At 47.5% G+C, this 19,826-nt stretch overlaps 1 protein-coding gene across 1 annotated transcript in view; it reads left to right on the top strand.

Annotated features, from left to right (window-relative positions):
- The window catches only part of DPF3 (D4, zinc and double PHD fingers, family 3), a 280,919-nt gene that overhangs the window by 159,171 nt on the left and 101,922 nt on the right, over nucleotides 1-19,826 (top strand). The window contains exons 4-5 of the mRNA XM_011983118.1: nucleotides 9,774-9,901; nucleotides 17,970-18,065. Coding sequence (XP_011838508.1) covers nucleotides 9,774-9,901; nucleotides 17,970-18,065 — 224 coding nt within the window. The remainder of the gene's footprint in view (nucleotides 1-9,773; nucleotides 9,902-17,969; nucleotides 18,066-19,826) is intronic.

Raw genomic sequence — 19,826 nt, forward strand, 5'->3', positions numbered from 1 at the left:
CTGGGAGGTGGGCACCTCACCTGTACCTCTGCCCGCTGGGAGGTGGACACCTGGATGACGAGGGCCTATCGTTTTTTCATCTCTATCCCTAGCCCCTGGCATGAGGCTTGGCACATGGTCCACGGGCAGTAAAGATTTCTAAAGGGATGAGGGGAAGAGACATATCTGGTGTTTGATCTCAACCTTGGAGAACATGACCTAGCTCTCATCATCTCCGCTGCACAGATGAGGGAGGCTCTGCCGGGGAGGAGAGGGCTGGGGCCGCTGACCTTGGCTTCCCTTGCGGTTCCCAGCCTGGCCGGGGGACCCAAGTGTTGCCATCTTGCCTCTTTGGTTCTGGGTTGTAGGGGTCGTCCCTGTCCAAATATCCTTGTTCTGCTGGAGGAGAGGCACCAAACAGGGATCACAAGGCCTAGGTTCAAGTCTAGATCCCTCCACCCACTGGCTTTGTGATGTTGGACAATTTCCTAACCACTCCTACCCCAGTCCTTCATCTGTGAGATGTAGGTCACGGTGGTTTTGCAGGGTTATTCTGAGAGGGTGTGGGATGGAGGGTGGAGGACTTGGCAAGTGTGAGGAGGCACTGTGATGCCACCTCCACACTGCACTGCCGGGTGGGTCTCTGCAACACAGTTCCCGTCCCCAGCACCGACAATGAATGTGCTGCAGATAGCTCGCTGCCTCTCGCTGGAAAAGTGTGTGCCATCTGGCCCAGAATGGCAACTCGTTCTGCCTTAGAGTCTATTCATTTTATTTTATTTATTTATTTTTAGAGACGAGCCTTGCTGTGTTCCTCAGGCTATATTTGAACTCCTGGGTTCAAGTGATCCTCCTCCTGCCCCCGCCTCCTGAGTAGCTGGGAATTCAGGCATGTGCCACCATGCCCAGCTCTGTCTTAAAGCCTTTTAAAAGCTCCCTGTGTATAGATGACCTAGAACTTGGCTGTGGGACCTCACTCCTATGTCCCAGAACTCAGCCCTGAGGCACCCATGGCCCAGAGCACAGAGATGAACTCGGAAGGCCTCCTCTCTGCATTTACTACACCTGTTAAACCATGGTATGCCAGGCCAGGCCCATGTGGCTGGATCTTTTTCCCTGCCCTTGGGCTAGGCTGGTCCACTTTCTTCTTGAAGAACCATTCCTCCATGGGCTCACCCTGGTATGGCTTCACACCTTTGCCCCCTTTGCACTGACACCAGCCTCCCTACTTGGCCTCCATCCTGGTTCACTGGTGGGGAAGCCCCCTGCTCAGGGGACTGCTCCCCAGTGCCTACTGCCCCCAGGACACATCTGAGAACCACAGTGTAAGTACCATGAGGACAGAGCTCTGTCCATATCGTGCATAGCTCCCTCCTCAAGCACCAGACTCATTAAGAGGCTCCAAACATTTTGCAGTAACTCCTCACTGGTCACCCCACATCTGCTCCGACACCCTTCACTTATTCTCAGAGTGATTCTGTTAACATGTAGGCATCATTATGTCATGCTTTGCTCAACACCTCCAGCGCCTTGCCATTGCACTTGGGTGGACGCCAACATTCTTGCAGGTGCCTACATGGCCTTCAGTGCCCCTGTAGCTCCCCAAGCTGGTCTCCTATCATCCCCCTGGCTCACCCTGCTCCAGGCAGATGGGCCGGCTTCAGAGCTTTTGCACTGGAGGCTCCTTTGCCTGGAACGTCTTTGCCTGGATGTCAGCGAAGCCCCCTCCCTCTCTTCCTTCAGGCTTGCACTTTCCTGGCCACATTTAAAAGTGCAACCCCCTCCCATCACCCTGACACTCCAACTTCTCCTCCTTGGCTCTGTTTTTCCTCCAAAGCACTGATTACCATCTGTCACACTGAAGGTTTCACTTGTTTGCTTCATGCATTGTTTCTCTCCTGCTAGAATATAAATTCTATGAGGGCCGGGATTTTTGTCTCTTTTCTTCAGAGTCATTGTCCCAGCACCTAGAACAGAGTCGATACATAGTAGGTGCTTGATAATTACTTGTCAAATGAAGGGATAAAGTAGATTATCTTCCATTGTGGCTCTGCCATTATTTTTTTCCCCCGAAGCTGCGGGAGCAATGGCCACCCTGGACTTGGAGCAGCACCAGTGTCTCTGCTTTCCAGCTGCGTCTCATTCTCAGCCTCTTCCATCCTCTTACCTGCCTCAGATTCCATCTGTTTCCATCCCCGCTGGGTTCATGCCCGTGGAGGGGTTAGCTGTGCCTCACTCACCATGTCTGGTGGTCTTAGAGTGTCAGAAAGGTGAGGGGTTTTTGCTGAAAAGCACAAGGAGAGGGAAACTGTAGGAGGTGGAAAGAAGGGAGCTGACACTTATTGAGCATTCTACCTGTGCCAGACACTTCACATGTGTTACCTTCTTTGGCCCCATAACACTAGTGGGAAGTGGGTTTTGTTCTCCCAGTTTTACAGATAGGAGATCAAGGCCAACTGTGTGCTTTAGGGTAATGGAGCTGAGAGTTCACCCCAGAGCAGCTTTTTGCACTTTCCAGTTGTCTGTATTCCTTTGAACTATGCATTTTTTTTTTTTTTTTTTTTTGAGGCAGTGTCTCACTCTGTCACCTAGGCTAGAGTGCAGTGGCATGATCTTGGCTCACTGCAACCTCCCCCTTCCAGGTTCAAGTGATTCTCCCTCAGCCTCTCGAGTCGCTAGGACTACAGGTGTGTACGATCACGCGTGGCTGATTTTTGTGTTTTTTGGTAGAGATGAGGTTTCACCACGTAGGCCAGCTGGTCTCAAAGTCCTGACCTCAAGTAATCTACCCGCCTTGCCTCCCAAAATATTGGGATTAAAGGCATGAACCACTGCGCCCAGCCTGAATTTTTATTTATTATTATTTTTTCCCTCCAAACTTTATTAAGGCGTAATTGACAAATAAAAATTATATATATTTATGGCATACAATGTGATGTTTAAATATATGTATACATTGTGAAATGACTAAATGAAGCTAGTTAATGTGTCTGTCACTCCACATTCTTGTCATTTTTTTGTGTGTGGGTGAGAACATTTAAGATCGACTCTCTTAGCAATTTTCATTGCTAATAACTGGAGTCACCATGCTGTACAACAGATCTCCAGAACATATTCATCCTGTCTAACTGATACTCTGTACCATCTGACCAGCCTCTCCTGATTCCCTGACCTTGCCTTTGGAAATGCTGCCCGCACTCGGTCTACTCCCACCACCCTCCCCGTCCTCACCCTCCTGGTAGCTGCATTTACCTGGTCTGCCGGCAGCTCAGTGGTGAGCTTCCTTGGGCAGTGTGGGTGTTTTTCTGTGTCTCGGGGTGGGAGAAAGCTTATCTGTGGTCCTGATATCTGGATGCTGGCACCCATCCTGGCATGTCTACTTAGGGGTGAGAGGGTAGGCACAGCCGAGGCCATATAGGGGAGGGATGAGTCCTCCTGTTGTATGGATATCCTGAGATTCTAAAGCAAGTGGTAACAGGGCCTGCGGGGTGCAGCCTGGGTGATGGGTCCTCAATGTGAACCTCATCTATTTTGAGCTTTATGAGTCACAAAACAGGGAGTCAAAGGCAGCCAAGAAAGTGGCACCCCTAGGGAATGAGCAGATGGATCCTTAGGCCTGCCACCATCTTAGGAAATCAGGTCTCTGACCCCCCTCCCGTCTCTTCCCCTGTGAGGTGAGAGATAACAATGCCTCCCTCCCTTCTCCCTCCTCACGAGTCTGACGGTCTGATGGGGATAAATGAAATAATGATTCTTAAGCTCCTTTCTCCTTTGTGTAAGTTGATGTATAAATCCAAGGAAATATGATGGGCTTAACTCCTCAAAATAATAAGCACCCAGACGAGAAAACTGCACGTTTGTATTTTTAAAGGAAAACTAGAGGCAGCTAAAAAAAAATTGAGCACTCATGATCTAGCAGGAAGATTCTTTGCCATTGTCTGTGGGATTTCTCCCTCCCTTTTGCACCATAACTCTATCTCCAGGCCCCTGCGTCAGAGGGAGCCCATGATGGATGGACGGATGGATGTGCCTTGTCGGGGTGCTTCACCACAATTTCCCTTGGGGCAGTCTGTCTGTTGGCAGAGCACACTGCCTCCCGAAAGATGGTATCTCTTGCAAACTCGACAGCTAACAGACAGCTCCTCTCCTTGTGTATTTCCCCAAAGAAGAACTGTCTTAATCTGTTTTCTATACGGTATATTTTATTATAATCCATATACGACTCTCAGGTTTCCAATCCTCCATCCTGAGCCAAATAACGAAGGAGAAGGAGGCAGAGGCTTGGGGAGCTCATGACATTCGTGGCGTTTGCATTTTTAAATGACCTGGGATTTAATTACTCACTGAGCTCCCATGTTGCACTTTCAGACTCATCTCGCCTGCATCCTGTTAATGAGCTCGGTGGCTCCAACAACCCAGTGGAAGCTTTGCTTTCAGTGCGTTGGGTGGCAGGCTTGGGGCACCTGTGTCAAAAGCTTGTGGCTTTGATCTGCACCCAAGAGGATGGCTGCCCTGTCTGTAGCCCTGAAGAGAAGAAGCCATTGCTCTTGGCTGGACATTTTTTTTTTTTTTTTGCTTTTATTTGTGCTTTTTTTTTGTTTTTTTTTTTTTTTAAAGACTTTCTATGCTTCGATCCTTGTTTGTCTAGGAGGTTTTTTCTTATTTAGAAACCGATTTGCTTCGGTTTGCACAGAAGCTGTCTCTGGTGTGATGGATCGTGCTGGAAGTCACCCAAGGAGTATCTCTGTTCCCAATTAGAAGTAGAGGCAGAGCTGCTTACGGGGGCCCAGGGAGGCGGCTGGCTTGGGTGACAGCTGCTGCCGCTGTGGAGAGAGTAACGATCCATGGGTTTATATCCATGTGTATAAAATCAGGCTAATTTAAAGATGAATTATGTGTGTGTTTTGGACCATTTTCTTTTAATGTTAAAGATTCAATGGCTCCTGTCGGGTTATGTGGGCCCCAAATTTGTGTGAGGTTCAAAGTGAGTACACTTTAAAAAAATATTAAATCCTATATCCAGATGGGCCATAATCAAATAAAATCGAATAAATGAAATCCCTAAGGGCTCAATAGAAGTGTGTCTGGGACATACGTTGTGCAAGGGCTTGAACCTGTTACCTTTCTTTCCCCTTCACTCTGGGACCTCCTGTGGTCAGGAGGCAGAGTGCACCCTGTGTGTGTTTGTAGGGAGGGATGGCTACCCTTTCACTCTGACCTTGCAGGCCTTACCCATCATGCTTTGCAACCAGGGTTTGCAGTGGTCCGCTAGAATTCTCTTGGAATGGTACTCAGCAGGTATTACGTACGCAACATTAAGAACCACAGTAAAATTCTTTCCATTTTTTGGAAGCAGAGTCATAGTCAATGTTACTTTTAATGCTGCAAACCTGCACTGTCCATTGTGGTAGCTGGTAGCCACGTGTAGCTATGGAGCACTTGAAATGTGGCTAGTCTGAATTGAGATACGCTCTAAGTGGAAAATACCCACTAGACTTTGGAGACAATGCAGATAAAAGAATGTAAAATTTGGCATCCATATTTTTATACTGATTTCATGTTGAATGGCAATGTTTTAGAAATACCAGATGAGATAAAATATCTTATTGAAATTAATGACACTTGACTTTCTTCCTTTTTGTGCATGTGACTACTAGTAAGTTAAAAATTACATAAGTGGCCCGTATTACATTTCTGTTGGACAGTGCAGCTGTAACATTGAAATAAAAACTATTCAAACTTCGGGAATTACATCTAGCATTTTTAGGATACTTACAATGCTGTGGATTCTTTACATATATGATCTAATTTTGAATCTAAGTTTCGAATAGAATAAAACAAAAATTAATAAGCCTCATCTTCTACCCTATTTATCACACTAGTTTTTTTGTGTGGATTATTTTAGAGTTTCTTTGTGCAGTGCATTACCATGTTTGATTCGCCAACACTGTGAAATAGATACTGTGACCACACCCATTTAACACATATGGAAATGGAGGCTTAGGTTACATAGCTAGCCCATGATCCCTTTACTAATACATGGCAAGGCTAGGGTTTGACTTCAGGGCTGTCTGAAGGCAGAATCTACAGGAGCCAATCAAATATTGTGGTAATTAGGGAAGCATGATGCCACTAAATGTCTCTGTGACCCTGGGAGAATCTCTATATCTTTCTGTGCTTCACTTTCCTGTTTAAGGGATTGGACTCTCGATGCTATTGGAGATCCCTTCTTGCTTTTTCTATTTCACTTTTCCCATTTGGTTCTGTTTTCCCTCTTGGTTCTTCTACTGTGCCTATCTGGTAAAGTTTGGTTAAAGAGGACCAAGAGAGTAGATTCAATTATGGGAAAGCAGGATGGAGGCATATGTAGCAGAGGAGGAAGGAGGAGCAGGAGAAGGAAGAGGGAGAAGTTCACTATTGATGGAACATTCTATAGTGGGTAAATACTGTTGCAGAATGGTGAACATTGCATGGGGATGGTCATATAGAGCAGAACCCAAAACCATGACACGAAACTGCCCTCATCCTCAGCTAAAGATCTGCCTTTTATCCTGAAATACAGAAACTATGGAGTGAGTCTCAGAATGCAATGAAAATGCATAAAGGTTTGGACAAAGATTTTTCAAGGAAGGACCACAGAGAGACAGGGTGGAGTCCATGCAGCCTAATTAGGTGACTGGGTCTGGAGGCAGATTGAGTTCAAGGCTGGGCTTTGCCTCTTACCAACTGTGTGATATCAAGCAAATTCTCAACCTCTACAAGCAACACTGCTCTCATCTGTAAAATGGGTTAATAACTGTGCTCTTGGGTGTAGTGGGGATTGATATGTAGCAGTAACAGCTGCTAAGTTTTGAATGTTTGCTGCTTTCCAAGCCCTCTGCATGTACATGGATGTACCAAAGCCCAGTCAGGCTCAGTCTGAGCCTGTCAACCACTAATAAGAATACAATGAGTGGGGGCCCTTGTCATGATTTCAGTGACATCTCGGAAAGATCATTCAGCTGCATTCTCATCCTGCTGTGTGGCTTTTGGTGGTTACTTAACTTCTCTAGGTCTCGGGTGACTCATCTACAAAATGAGATGATTGAATTAGATGATCTGTAAGGTCTTTTCTAGCTCTAAAATGCTGTACAATTCTGGGAAATAACACTAATAAATAGGATTTATTTAGTGCTGTGAAGGCTAAGGGGGATACTAAAATATAAACTTCAACTTACATGATTATTATAAGTTTGAGGGATCGTGGCCAGCTGTTCTCTTTTGACTGAGGACAGGACATGAGGCAACACACGCTAATTGCTTTAAATTAGACATTTGGAAGACTTTTCTGACTTGGGAGAAAGAGTAATATGTCATCAGAGCAGGCTGTGGAGCTGCACACCCTGAACTCATTAAAGCAGACAGTTGGCTGTTTTTCTGACACTCACCTTAAATGTAACTTCATCACACAGGCCTTCCCTGACTCCCTGATCTAAGGTAGACCCCTCTACGTTTATTCTTCCACATTTCATTCTGTCGTTTTCCTCCATAGCACTTAAGACAATTCGTAATTGCATTTTGATTTTGTATTTAGCATTTAGTACCTGTCTCTTTGGATTGGAAGCCTCCTAAAGGCAGGGCCTGTCTTTATTTGGTTCGCCTCCTGTATCCCTAGTCCCAGCACAGTGGTGGTCACATGGCAGGTACTCAGTAAATATTTGTTGAACGAGTAGATGGATCCAGAGGTGGTTGATTTTGTGGTAGCGCTCCTTGATGGGAAGTGGATCCTTTGCTCTCCTTTTTAGGTAAGAAAAATCCCAAAGACTTTGTCTCTCAAGAGATTTTAGATGCTGTTTCTCCTTCCCACCTTCTTTTTCTGGGGGCTGGTCACCCACGGGTGTGCATTTGTTCAGTTTTAATAGATGCCCGCGTGCCCCTTCCTCATAGATTGGTCAGACTCTCTCTGTTTCTGGTGGAGGAAATGGAAAGTGTAGGTAGGGTTCTGCTGGAGTCGGGATAGAGCCCAGTGGAGCAGGCTCGATGGTGCTGCTCTTTCCATTTGCCCCTGCAGATCCGTGCTTTTCTGTCTTCACCCTGCTTGGACCTCAGTAGGCTGTGTGAAGGGGCCTCCCTTCCCTTCTTGCTTCCATTTAAGGTTGGTGTGTGAGAGAGGACGCAGCAGGCTGATGCAGGATGGATGGAGAGAGTGGTTGGGCTGTTCCTTCCCTTGGTTCCTGGCCTCTGCAAGCCACAGCTCCTGTCCCGGGGCTCTGCTAATGGTGCTGTCTTTAGGTTCTTGCAAGCACTCTCCCTCTGTCCCTCCAAAAATAGCAGCAGTGGTCATGGCTCCTCCCCACCCTCACCCCTGCCCCAAACCCACCTGGGGTGCTTTACCTTGTTGGATCCCTTAATCTCCTCCCCCCATCTCTGTAAATAGTCCCTACACTAAACTCTCAATACCCCCACAAGAGCGGGCATTCATCTCTCCTGTTTTCTAGGGCACCACTGCATCATAGTTCCTGCTCCCAGCTTACCTGGCACAACGGTAGGGACCACATATCAGTGTGGGGGTATGAGGTGCAGGATCAGAGGAGAGGTTGAAGAAATATTTTGTAGTAAATCAGAATGATCACCTGTACCTTAGGTTGGTATGTTTAATTGAAAAAACAGCAGGGGATGGTGGCTCCTGCTTGTAAGCCCAGTGCTTTGGGAGGCTGAGGCAGACGGATTGCTTGAGGCCAGAAGTTTGAGGCTGCAGTGAGCTATGATAGTGCCACTGTACTCCAGCCTGGGTGACAAAGTAAGACCCTGTCTGTAAAAGAGAAAGAAAGGAAGAAAGAAAAGGAAGGAAGGAAGGAAGGAAAGAGGGAGGGAGGAAGGGAGAAAGGAAAGAAAGGAAAATAAAAAGAAAGAAGGGAAGGAGGGAGGGAGAGAAAGGAAAGAAAGGAAGGAAGCAAAGAAAGAAAAGAAAGAAACACACCAACTTCTGTGAGGTCAGGAGCTTGGGACACCTGGAGGAAGGGGTTCAGCTTCTCTACGGTCTCTCTTCTGGGCAGGGCTGGCTTGGGTTGCCACTTCTCTGCTGGCTTAGTGACCTCAAGCCCCAGGTAGCTGATCAAACTCCTGATACCTTCAGAAAAAAAGGTCGTGGTGTGCGGCCGTGCAGTGGCCACTCTGCTCATCCGGGGCCTGTGAGGCATTTGCCCTTGCTCCTTCTCTTCCCGTGGCTTTTGAGGCTCTCGTTTCCCCCTGGGTTGATGAGAATAGCCTCTCTGAGGCTGAACTAACTTTTCATGGAGGAAGCCAGAGCTGGGCAGCCAGCATGGCCATGAGGAGGTCATGGGGTTGCCAGACAAGAGCTGGGATAGGAGGGAATGAGTATGCTTGGTTGCCAACATTGTGCATTGCTTGAGTTTTCAAAATACTTTAACGCAATTGAACACATTTCTCCTTACAAAACCACCTTTGGGGTTGGGCATTGTTATCCTCGCTTTGCGGATGTAGTGAGGGCTCCAGGCTCCCAACGCCTGCCTTGCCCGATGTCCTGGCTGGAGAGGCAGAAGCATGGCCATGTGAGCCCACATCCACCCCACACCCTTTCTGCTCTGGCTTAGCTTCCTCTGGGGGTGTGGGCGTGATCGGAATCTATCTCTGGATTATGAAATGGAGATGGAAAACCTGAACGGGGCCCCAGTGTTCCTCTCCCTCCAGGAGTCCTCCTCAGGAGCCCTGGGCCCTGCGTGTCCTCCAGGACTGTCCCTCCTGCCCCGCCTGCTTCTAGTGGCCTGACCTGCCTTTCTATCTTTGTTTTTCAGAAGTGGAGCTTCCCCTGAAGAAGGATGGGTTCACCTCAGAAAGCACCACGCTGGAAGCCTTGCTCCGCGGCGAGGGGGTTGAGAAGAAGGTGGATGCCAGGGAGGAGGAAAGCATCCAGGAAATACAGGTATTCCCGCACTTGCTGGGGACCCCACAGAGGGTTCCTGTCTCCATACAGCTTCCAGAACTCCAGCACTGGCTTGGCTCCGGATCCTGCCCTCAAGGGCCGGGGCTGAGTCTCAGACTGCCTCGTTTCTATAGTGGCCAGGAAGCTCCCAAATTCTTTTCTGACTTAACCTATCTTCTGAAGGAGTCATTCATTGCCTTCACCTCGGTTCCCCTCCCTCTCTTCTGTCTATCTATCCAAAGTGAATTTGTTGAGCCTAGTGAACACAGGGACTGTGCGGGGTCCCAGAGACACAGGGTGGACAAAACAGTCTGAGTCCTTGTCCCCATGGAACCAAGAGTCCTTCATCTAGGCTTGAAATGTGGGAGTGTCTGCTCCAGCTAGGGCCATGTGACTCCAGCTTGCCTGCCCCCCACCCTCACACCCAGCCTTGCTGGTCCCCACGACTGCACACTCCCTTTCCCAGCGGCGCCCAGCCATTCCTCAAGCCCATGCAGTCTTCACCCTTCAGGCGGATGGCTGCTCTGTCCCCATGGGTCCCACCCTCTACCCATGCCACTTCTAAAACTCTCACTGAATGGGATTATAATGGTGCACACCTACCACCTCTTTTTCTTTTTTTTTTTGAGACAGAGTCTTGCTCTGTCGCCCAGGCTAGAGTGCAGTGGCACGATCTCCATCTTGGCTCACTGCAACCTCTGCCTCCCAGGTTCAAGCGATTCTTGTGTCTCAGCCTCCCGAGTAGCTGGGATTACAGGCATGTGCCACCATCTGGCTGCTTTTTGTATTTTCAGTAGAGATGGGGTTTCACCATATTGGCCAGGCTGGCCTCGAACTCCTGACCTCAAGCGATCGCCTGCCTCAGCCTCCCAAAGTGCTGGGATTACAGGCATGAGTCACTGCACCCGACTTCACACCTACCATTTCTTATTTGTTATTTGTCCGGAATTCTCATTGTCTAATACAATGTTTGCCATGGAGTATTGTAATATGAATTAATCCTATTATGCAATAACAGCATTGGTAGTTAAATATTAAATTATTAAAATTAAATTGTATTTCTATTTAATTTATATTCCATATTAAATGTTGATATTTTATGCTATACCTATTGTGTATATTTAATATTCAGTAAATTTATTAATTTATATATTAATTTATTGAAACTACAATTAAATGAATAATAATGGAATAATACATTGCTAGTTGGCTTGGTAAGTTCCATCAAGCCAGAGGCGATGCTGTCATGCTCACCACTGTGTCCCCAGGGCCTTTCCCAAGCTGGATAGAGTTGAGTCTTGATAAAGGCATTGAATGAATCACAGAATTTGGCCTTCTCTGCCATTCCTGTGTTAAGATGAATTGTCAAGTCTTTTCCATTGAGTTGCCACAACATGGCTTATGTTTGTTCCTTCCTTTCCTTTCCATGAGCTGCAGCTGAAGAGCCTCATTAACTGTCACCTTTATTTGTCTAAGGGACCTTGGAGTCATCTTTGACTCCTGCTTGTGTCTCACACCTGACATCCTGCTCATCAGGAGCCCTGGTGACTGTGCCTTCAACATAAGCCCAGTTCTCCCACATCCCCTCTCCCCACACCTACCATTGCTACCCTGGCCCAAGCTGCTGTCATCTTTTGTGTGGACTGCTGTGGTTGCCTTCTCAGTGATCTCCCTGCTAATGCTTGAGAGGCAGTCTTTAAAAAAATATTTTTTAATAGCAATTTTAGGTTCACAGCAAAATGAAGAGGAAGGTACAGAGATTTCCTATATACCCCTGGTATAGCCTCCCCCATAATCAACATCCTGCACTAGAGTGGCACATTTGCTATAATAGGCGAGCTGCACTGACTCATCGTATCACCCAGCATCCAAAGTCTGCATGACGGTTCACTCTTGGCGTTGTGCATTCTATGGGTTTGAACAAATGTGTAATGGCATCTGTCCACTCTTATGGTATCATACAGAAGTTTCACTGCCCTAAAAATCCTCTGAGCTCCACCTGTTCATCCCTCCCTCCATCCTAATGCCTGGCAACCACTGGCCATTTCCCTATCTCCATAGTTTTGCCTCTTCCAGGATGTCATATGCTTGGACTCACAGTATGTCGCCTTTTCAGATTGGCTTCTCTGACTTACTAACATTCATTTAAGGTTCCTTCGTGTCTTTTCATGGCCAGATAGCTCATTTCTTTTTAATGCTGAATAGTGTTCTGTTGTTTAGGTACATCACAGGAGAGGAAGCTTTTTAAAATTTAAGTCTATTCCTATCATTCCTGTGCTCAGAACCCGCTACCGCCCCTGCTGTCAGAGAGTGAAATTCAGGGCCTTCTCCCCACTCTCTGACTCCATTCTTCCTCTTTTCCTCACCCGCTCCACTCCAGGCACAAGGATCTCCTTCTGCTCCTCCCAAAACACGCCAGGTTACCCCAGCCCTTGGGCCTTTGCCCTGGCCGTTTCCCCAGACGTCCACTTGCCTCTCACCCTCACCTTCTTCATTTTTTAGGTTTTATATTTTATTATTTATTTGTTGATTGATTTTTTTGAGACAGAGTCTTGCTCTGTTGCCTAGGCTGGAGTGAAGTGGTGCAATCTCGGCTCACTGCAACCTCTGCTTCTTGGGTTCAAATGATTCTCCTGCCTCAGCCTCCTCAGTAGCTAGGATTACAGGCGCCCGCCACCACATCTGACTGATTTTTGTATTTTAGTAGAGATGGGGATTCACCATGTTGGCCAGGCTGGTCTCAAACTCCTGACTGCAGGTGATCCACACACTTTGACTTCCCAAAGTGCTGGGATTACAGGCGTGAGCCACAGTGCCTGGCCTTCCTCTTTTCTCAAAGATGTCCCTGACCGCGCTGCACTTCATCCCACACCCTTGCCCTGCCTGCCCCTGCCTCCCGTTTCCACTCTGCTTTTCTTGTTCTTTTCCATCACTCTTATCATCATCTAATGTGCTTTCTAATTTACATCATCTACTTACTTATTATGTTATTGTTTATGTCTGTTTACTTCCAGTAGAATGTAAACTCCTCGAGGGCAGGACCTGTTGCCAGTTTTGCTCCCTAATATCTCACAAGCACCCAAACAGTGCTTGGTGCTTGCCAGGTGCACCATAAATATCTGTTGAATGGATGCATGAGGGAACAGATTCCAGGAATCGCCCTGTCCCCGGTTCTTCCTCTCTCTGACATGTCCTACTTTGTTAGCTGACCTTTTGTTCTAGAGTGAAACTCTGCTAAAAAACTGTTGTTTCCCACTAAATAAATCGAAAACGATGAGCGTGACCTTCCCAGGCCTGTCCTCTCCATTCCTAACCTAGTTTTCAGGCTTATTTTCCACGACTCCTTTCCCCCCTTGTTCTTCTGGCTTCTTCCCTCCATGCCATTGGTCCCGCTGTGCCCTTTATCTGGCATGCCTTTTCTTCCATCTCCATCTGTACAAATCCCAGTCATCTTTTAGGCTCAGCCCCAGTGCCTCCTTCCCCATCAAGCCTTTCTTGATCTCCCCTCCAGCCACAGGGATCTCTTCTTGCCTTTGGTGTTTAAGCCACCTACTGCTTTCTTCCTTGTGTGTGTGTATGTGACTTTCAGATTTTGAAGTCAAGGTCTGTCATCTGTGTGTTACTTGCTAGAGTATTTTTTTGCTCAGTTCATGTAATTTGACAGAATCAGTGAATGGGGCAGAGCCATTGCCCAGAGCCTTGATGCTCTGGGGACACGGGTCCCTTTCCCTTTAAAGCTGGTGGTGGGCTTGAGTTCTTCTCATGCAGCACTGGGCTGGTGCTGTATTGTCTTCATCACGCCACCATCATCTCAGATGTAAACTGAAGGTCTGCTGCATGCACCGCATGGGTCTGCTGTGCTAGAAGACAAAGCCAGGACCAGAAGTCAAATGAGTTTAGTGTTTTTATTGACTTTGCATTATTAAAATGCACATGTAGAGAATGGATTATGCTTTTTCATTCATTCATTCATTTGACCAAAGTTTCATGAGGGATTCCTCCGTGCAGGCACTGTGCTGGGTGCTAGGGACACAGAGACCAAGAGAGACCTGTCCACTCCACTCATATTCTAATGTGACACACAGGCAGGAAACAAGGAATACAAGTAAAATAATTGCATTTTAGGATAAAATCCATGAGAACAAACAGTATGAAGATTCAGTATCAGAGTAGAGTTCCTGAGGAAGATGAAGAATTTTTTTTTTTTTTTGAGACAGAGTCTCGCCCTGTCACCCAGGCTGGAGAGCAATGGCGTGATCTCAGCTGACTGCAGCCTCCACCTCTCAGGTTCAAACGATTCTCCTGCCTCAGACTCCTGAGTAGCTGGGATTACAGGTGCCCACCACCACGCCCAACTATTTTTTGTGTTTTTGGTAGAGACAGGGTTTCACCATATTGGCCAGGCTGGTCTCGAACTCCTGACCTTCTGATCCGCCCCCCTCGGCCTCCCAAAGTTCTGGGATTACAGGTGTGAGCCACCATGCCTGGTTGAGTTGAGGGGTTTAACCTCAACCCTATGGGATGAGAAGAGTCAGGAAAGTGATGGTCCTGGGGAAGAGCTTTCTGGGCAGAGAAGCAGTGGGTGTGATGGCCCCAAGACAGGCCAGAGCTGGTTTTGTTGAAAGAACAGAAGACCTGTGTGGCCGGAGTATTGTGCCAGGGAGAAAAGAGCCCAGGACTTCGACAGGTGAGCCGAGACCAGACCACCCAGTTCCCACAGGACAGGGAAGTGGCTTTTGGTTCCATGTGATATAAAGAAGGAAGCCATTTGGAAGATTTTGATCAGGGCTGTGAATTTATATTTCATAAAGATCCTGTTGCCTGCTGCGTGGAGAAGAGATTGGATGCAGGGCCAGCAATGGAAGGGGGGAAATCAGGAGATTTTTGCAGTATTCCAGGCCAGAGATAATGTAGTCTTTAAAAAGGATTTTTTTTTTTTTTTAAACACAACCACAAACCACTGTTATCACCATAAAGACTGTTTAGAGTAACAGGGAGAAAAGTTATTTTAAAATGTGTTTATTTTCCAGATAATGTCCTTGGACAAGGAATGCATGTCTGTTACTGGGGGGGTCAGCTGACTTTGTAGTTGGACACCCCGCCCCCGTCCCCGACTCCTGATACAGGACTGCCCCTCCGCTTCCTGAGCTCTGAAACAAGCTTTGTTTGTTAGAAACTCCTGGCTCCTCCTGAATTATGTCGAGAGGCTTCTGGTGACAGGGCCGCATCGCAGGAAATGCAGACACACTGGGTCTGCCGCCATCACCTCTGAGGCCTGGGGCGTAGACACAGACTTTAGAGTCACAGGGAAGCTGATGGCAGAGGGAGGATGGAGCCTCAGGGAAAAGAGAAGTCAGTTTACTCCCAGACATGGAGGCCATGTGGCACTCTGGGGACTAGCTCAGCTGCCCCCACCAGTCTTTCACCTTCCAACCCAGAGTCCATATTGCGGGTAATAAATACCCTTATAATGAAAAATGAGAGTCGGAGTTGTACCGAGATGCCAGAGGCAATGACCTTTAAATTTGAGGCACTTGGAACTTACCATGATTAAGTGACTTCAAGACCTGGAAAGTTTGCAAGATGGTTCTACGAACAGCAACAACGGTCATAACCAGACCTTATATTTATACTGTGTCTTTGCCCCAAAGGCTGCATAGCATTTGACCTGTCACTCTCTCGGTCGGCTTTTGTTAGTGTTCCTGCCTCCAGGTCAGGAACTCAAGAGACTTATACTGTGAATGGGGGCTGATATTTCCTAGTTGTGGGCCAGAGGTCATGTCCGGCAGACAATGCTCTTTCTCTGTTAGATGGTTAAGGCTGGCCCAGAGACCAGTTAAATGCTGTCAGCTGGTGGCTTCCCAAATAAACTTAGTAGAGAAGTCAAAAAAGAATTTACTAGACCTGTTTTGAGTTATTTGGATGGATTGGCTGACTAGAAGTGTCCTGATTCCAGTGATTTAGAGCAGAACATTCTAGCCAGGGGAGAGTGGTAGAAGATCGCTGCCTGGTGGCTCACCCCTGGGCTCCCTGCTTTGAGGACAGGTCAGAGGTGTCATCCAGCAGGCGGCTTAAACAGCGATGGTTATGACGACGGTGTAGTGCGTGCCGCTCTCTCAGCCTTCTCACCATGTTTGTGATCTTTGACATCACCACAAGGAAGAGGAGATGGGGTTACCCTGTGTAATATGGTAGCTATTCCCCTTACTAGCTCCATCTTATGCCATCTCTCCTTGAGCCACTGAGCACTGGTCACACTGGCCTTTCTGCTCCCTGGACAAGCCACGCTCCTCCGCCTGCCTCAGGGGGTTTGCTTATGCTGTTTCCTCTGCCTAGACCCTTTTCCCTCCCTCCCCTCTGTCCTCATTCACAAGGCCAGCCTTTGCTCATCCTCCACATCTCAACTCCCTCAGCTCACATCCTCATGTAGGCCTCCCCTGGCCCTCAGATTAGGGAAAACTCCCTCCTAACACCGTCTCATAGTACTTTGAACTTGCCTACCACTGTTTTGAGAAGAGTTGTAATTATATGATAATATATGCACATTATTTAAATCTGTCCTCCCTTCTCTAGACTGGAAAGTCCATTTGGGGCTGGGACTGTAGCCATTTTGTAGCTTACCTAGCATGGAGCCTGCCGTGTAGTCAGCACTAGATAAATGCTTTAGATAGAATGAATGAATTCCTATTGTATAATTGGGGAAACTGAGGCATGAAGAGATGATGACTTGCCCTAGATCACACAGTGAGCCCATAAAGAATCCCCCAGGTGGCCAGGTGTGGCAGCTCACCTGCATGGTATGCCTGTGATCCTAGCACTTTGGGAGGCTGGGGTGGGAGGATCACTTGAGCCCAGGTGTTCGAGATCAGCCTGGGCAACATAGTGAGACCCCCATCTCTACAAAAAAAGCCAGGCATGGTGGCATGTGCCTGTAGTCCCAGCTACTTGGGAGGCCAAGGTGGGAGGATTGCTTGGGCCTGGGAGGTTGAGGCTGCACTGAGCCATGATTGTGCCACTGCACTCCAGCCAGGCCAATAGAGTGAGTCCCTGTCTCAAAAAAAAACAAAAACAAAAAAACCCAAAAAAAACCCAAAAAACCCTCTGGGCCCCCTGACACGGAGCCCAGTGAGCTCCATGCCCTTTCCCTCTTTTCCTACTCCCACTGTGGGGCTGGGTCCTCTGCCACAGTCTTTTATCCCTCCCTTAAACCCAGAGGAACACATCCTACCTCCTCCCCTCCTCTGAAGGGAGGGATGTGCTTAGGCCCCTACATGGAGAGTATGCCAGATTACATCTTGGAATTGTCAGTCACCATACTGAGAAATGAATGGGAAACGCTGAGCCGATGAACCTGACCTTGCTTTGGTCATGGCTTCACCGGATAATCTGGAGCACTCAAAACTGTTTTCGGCCTCAGGGTATTCACCTGCAAAATGGAAACTGGATTCTATGTTGCAGTGTGACTGGCGGGCTGCTGGAGAGAGATAATTTCAAATTCATGATCTTTAAGCTCCATGACAAGTCGGGTACTAAATAAAAGTCTATTTTTCTAGAAAAAAAAAGCAGTGGTTTATTATGAACAGCACATTGGTGTTAAATCTGGTCAGATGAACAGGAAGTTACTTGTTTTCATCAGACAGGGCAGAGTTCCAGAATGGCAGGGAAAGGAGAAACATTTTCATATTTCTGAGGTGGCCCTTTGGGAACAAAAAGAAACATTACATTTACAAAAGTAAGTTTTGATAAAACATTTTGGCCCCACATAGAAAAGGACCCCTACCAGCATAGTCTCTTGTTCGAAAGCTCTTCTTGGGCAAAAAGAATGGTAAAAGGTCCGTGTTCTGGGAGGACTTGTCTGGAAGGGGCCCAAGGACTTAGGAGAGCCTTGGTAGTGCCAAGAGTTCAAACTCCAGGCAGCATTTTGGAGGCCCAACTGCCCAAGCAAAGGCAGTGTCTTCACTTTGTTAAAAAATAACAACAAATCGGAACACTCTGAAAATTACCCTCTGATGGTTTTTCCCTTTGCATTCTGCTTCTCACATTTTCCATTTTTTTTTTTCCATTTCAGAGGGTTTTGGAAAATGATGAAAATGTAGAAGAAGGGAATGAAGAAGAGGATTTGGAAGAGGATATTCCCAAGCGAAAGAACAGGACTAGAGGACGGGTAAGTTGGGGATGACACGAGCGAGGAAAGAGGTGAGGGAGGCTGGGGTGCCCAGCCAAATACTGATCTCCACTGCAGCTGGATGGAGATCATGGCCATGGTCTGACATGGAGAATGCTCAAAGAAGAAAACTCCACAACAGCTCTGATCCCAAGAGGGAGGAGAGGAGGCAGAGGGGGTGCCCTGAGTGGGTGCTGAGGTCTGGGGAGGGCTGAAGGGTGGGATCAGGGTGAGGGTAGAAGATGAGGAGAATGTGCCTGTTGTCACCACTGCTCGGTTACTAAAGAAGGCTGGACATTTCCTGCCTTGTCCCTGGCTACCCCAGAATGATAGAGTCAGGATACCTGCTTTCGGGTTATGCTTCACTAGGCAGAGTAGAAGTTTCCTGGGGTAGCAGGGGACTGCAGCTGGTGGCTCCCAGTGGGTTTGGCATGAGCTCTGGAGGCTTGTCCTGGGATGGGACAAAAAAAAGCCAGAGCCTGCGGAAGGGCAGAGGGGAAACCGAGGTGGAAGTAATAAAAACAAGAGACTGGTCAGGCACTTCCAGGCATTCAGGTTGAATCTAGAGTTCACGCCCGAAGGGGCTTTCTGTGGTGGCCATCAGGGGTCTGCAAGGGCATGTGACAATAACCAGGTGGAGGGAGACCTCCAGAAGTAAACTGCTGCTGTCCACCTGGAGAATTAACTCTCAGGCTTGAGGATCTCACCCCTTCAGGCTCTTGGCAGGACTCTTAGCCCTCCCATGGATAAGCACTTAGTCCTGGGCTAAGCACTTAGTCCTGGGTGGGTTTGCGGCCAATCATCATCATGGCAGGGCTCTCCACTCTCATAGTTCTCATGCCTCAGCAGACATTAGTGTCACCGAGAGAGCTTACTGAATGCAGATTCCCAGGACCCCACTCAGAAATTCTGCTTTAGGAGCTCTGGGGCAGGGCTTTATACTGTAGTAGAAGCAAGTTCCCAGGCGGCCGCTGCACGTGGGCCAGTGCTGCGCACACTGAGCTGAGATGCCCAGCCTGTCGCCGTGTGGGGCTGTGCAGCCTGTGCAGAGGCTGGGCGGGCAGCTCTCTGATGGTGCACCTCTGGTACAGCTGGGACGAGCCTCGTCACTTAGCAAGATTTCGGCTATCTTGGCTTGTCTCTTCTTTTCTCCTACTTTTCGTTGATTTATGTTTGTTTGATTTTTTTCCTGGAGTATTTGAAAACAAGTTCTAGACATCTTATCATTTAACTGGCACATATCTCAGCGTGTATCTCTAACAGATATCATTATCATACTCAATAAAATAATAGTTATAATTCCTACTATCTAGTCCCTTATCATTTCCCCCTTTGTCAAAAAATGCCATTTTATAGTTGGTTTGTTTGAAACGTAAGTCTCTCGGATTCCACAGCATACCTCTTCTGTATTCTCTTCCGTATTGCACCCCACCACACACATTTTTTTTTCTCCATGCCATTAATTTGTTGAAGAATTTGGGTTGTTCGTCTTGTGGAACTTCTCACATTCTAGAAGTGGTGGGAGGGTGGTGTTTAATGTCTTCTCCATCCTCTGCGTTTCCCGAAAACTGGTAGTTTGATTAGAAACTTGCTTAGATTCAAGGTGTGTGTGTGTTTGTGTGTGTTTATGTGTGTGTGTGTGTGTGTTTGTGTATGTGTATTTGTGCGTGTGTGTGTATGTGTTTGTGTATATGTGTGTGTGTGTATGTGTGTATGTGTGTGTTTGTGTATGTCTGTGTGTTTGTGTTTGTGTGTTTGTGT

The sequence above is a fragment of the Mandrillus leucophaeus genome, unplaced genomic scaffold, assembly GCF_000951045.1.
Source record: "Mandrillus leucophaeus isolate KB7577 unplaced genomic scaffold, Mleu.le_1.0 Scaffold246, whole genome shotgun sequence".
Classification (NCBI taxonomy): domain Eukaryota; kingdom Metazoa; phylum Chordata; class Mammalia; order Primates; family Cercopithecidae; genus Mandrillus; species Mandrillus leucophaeus.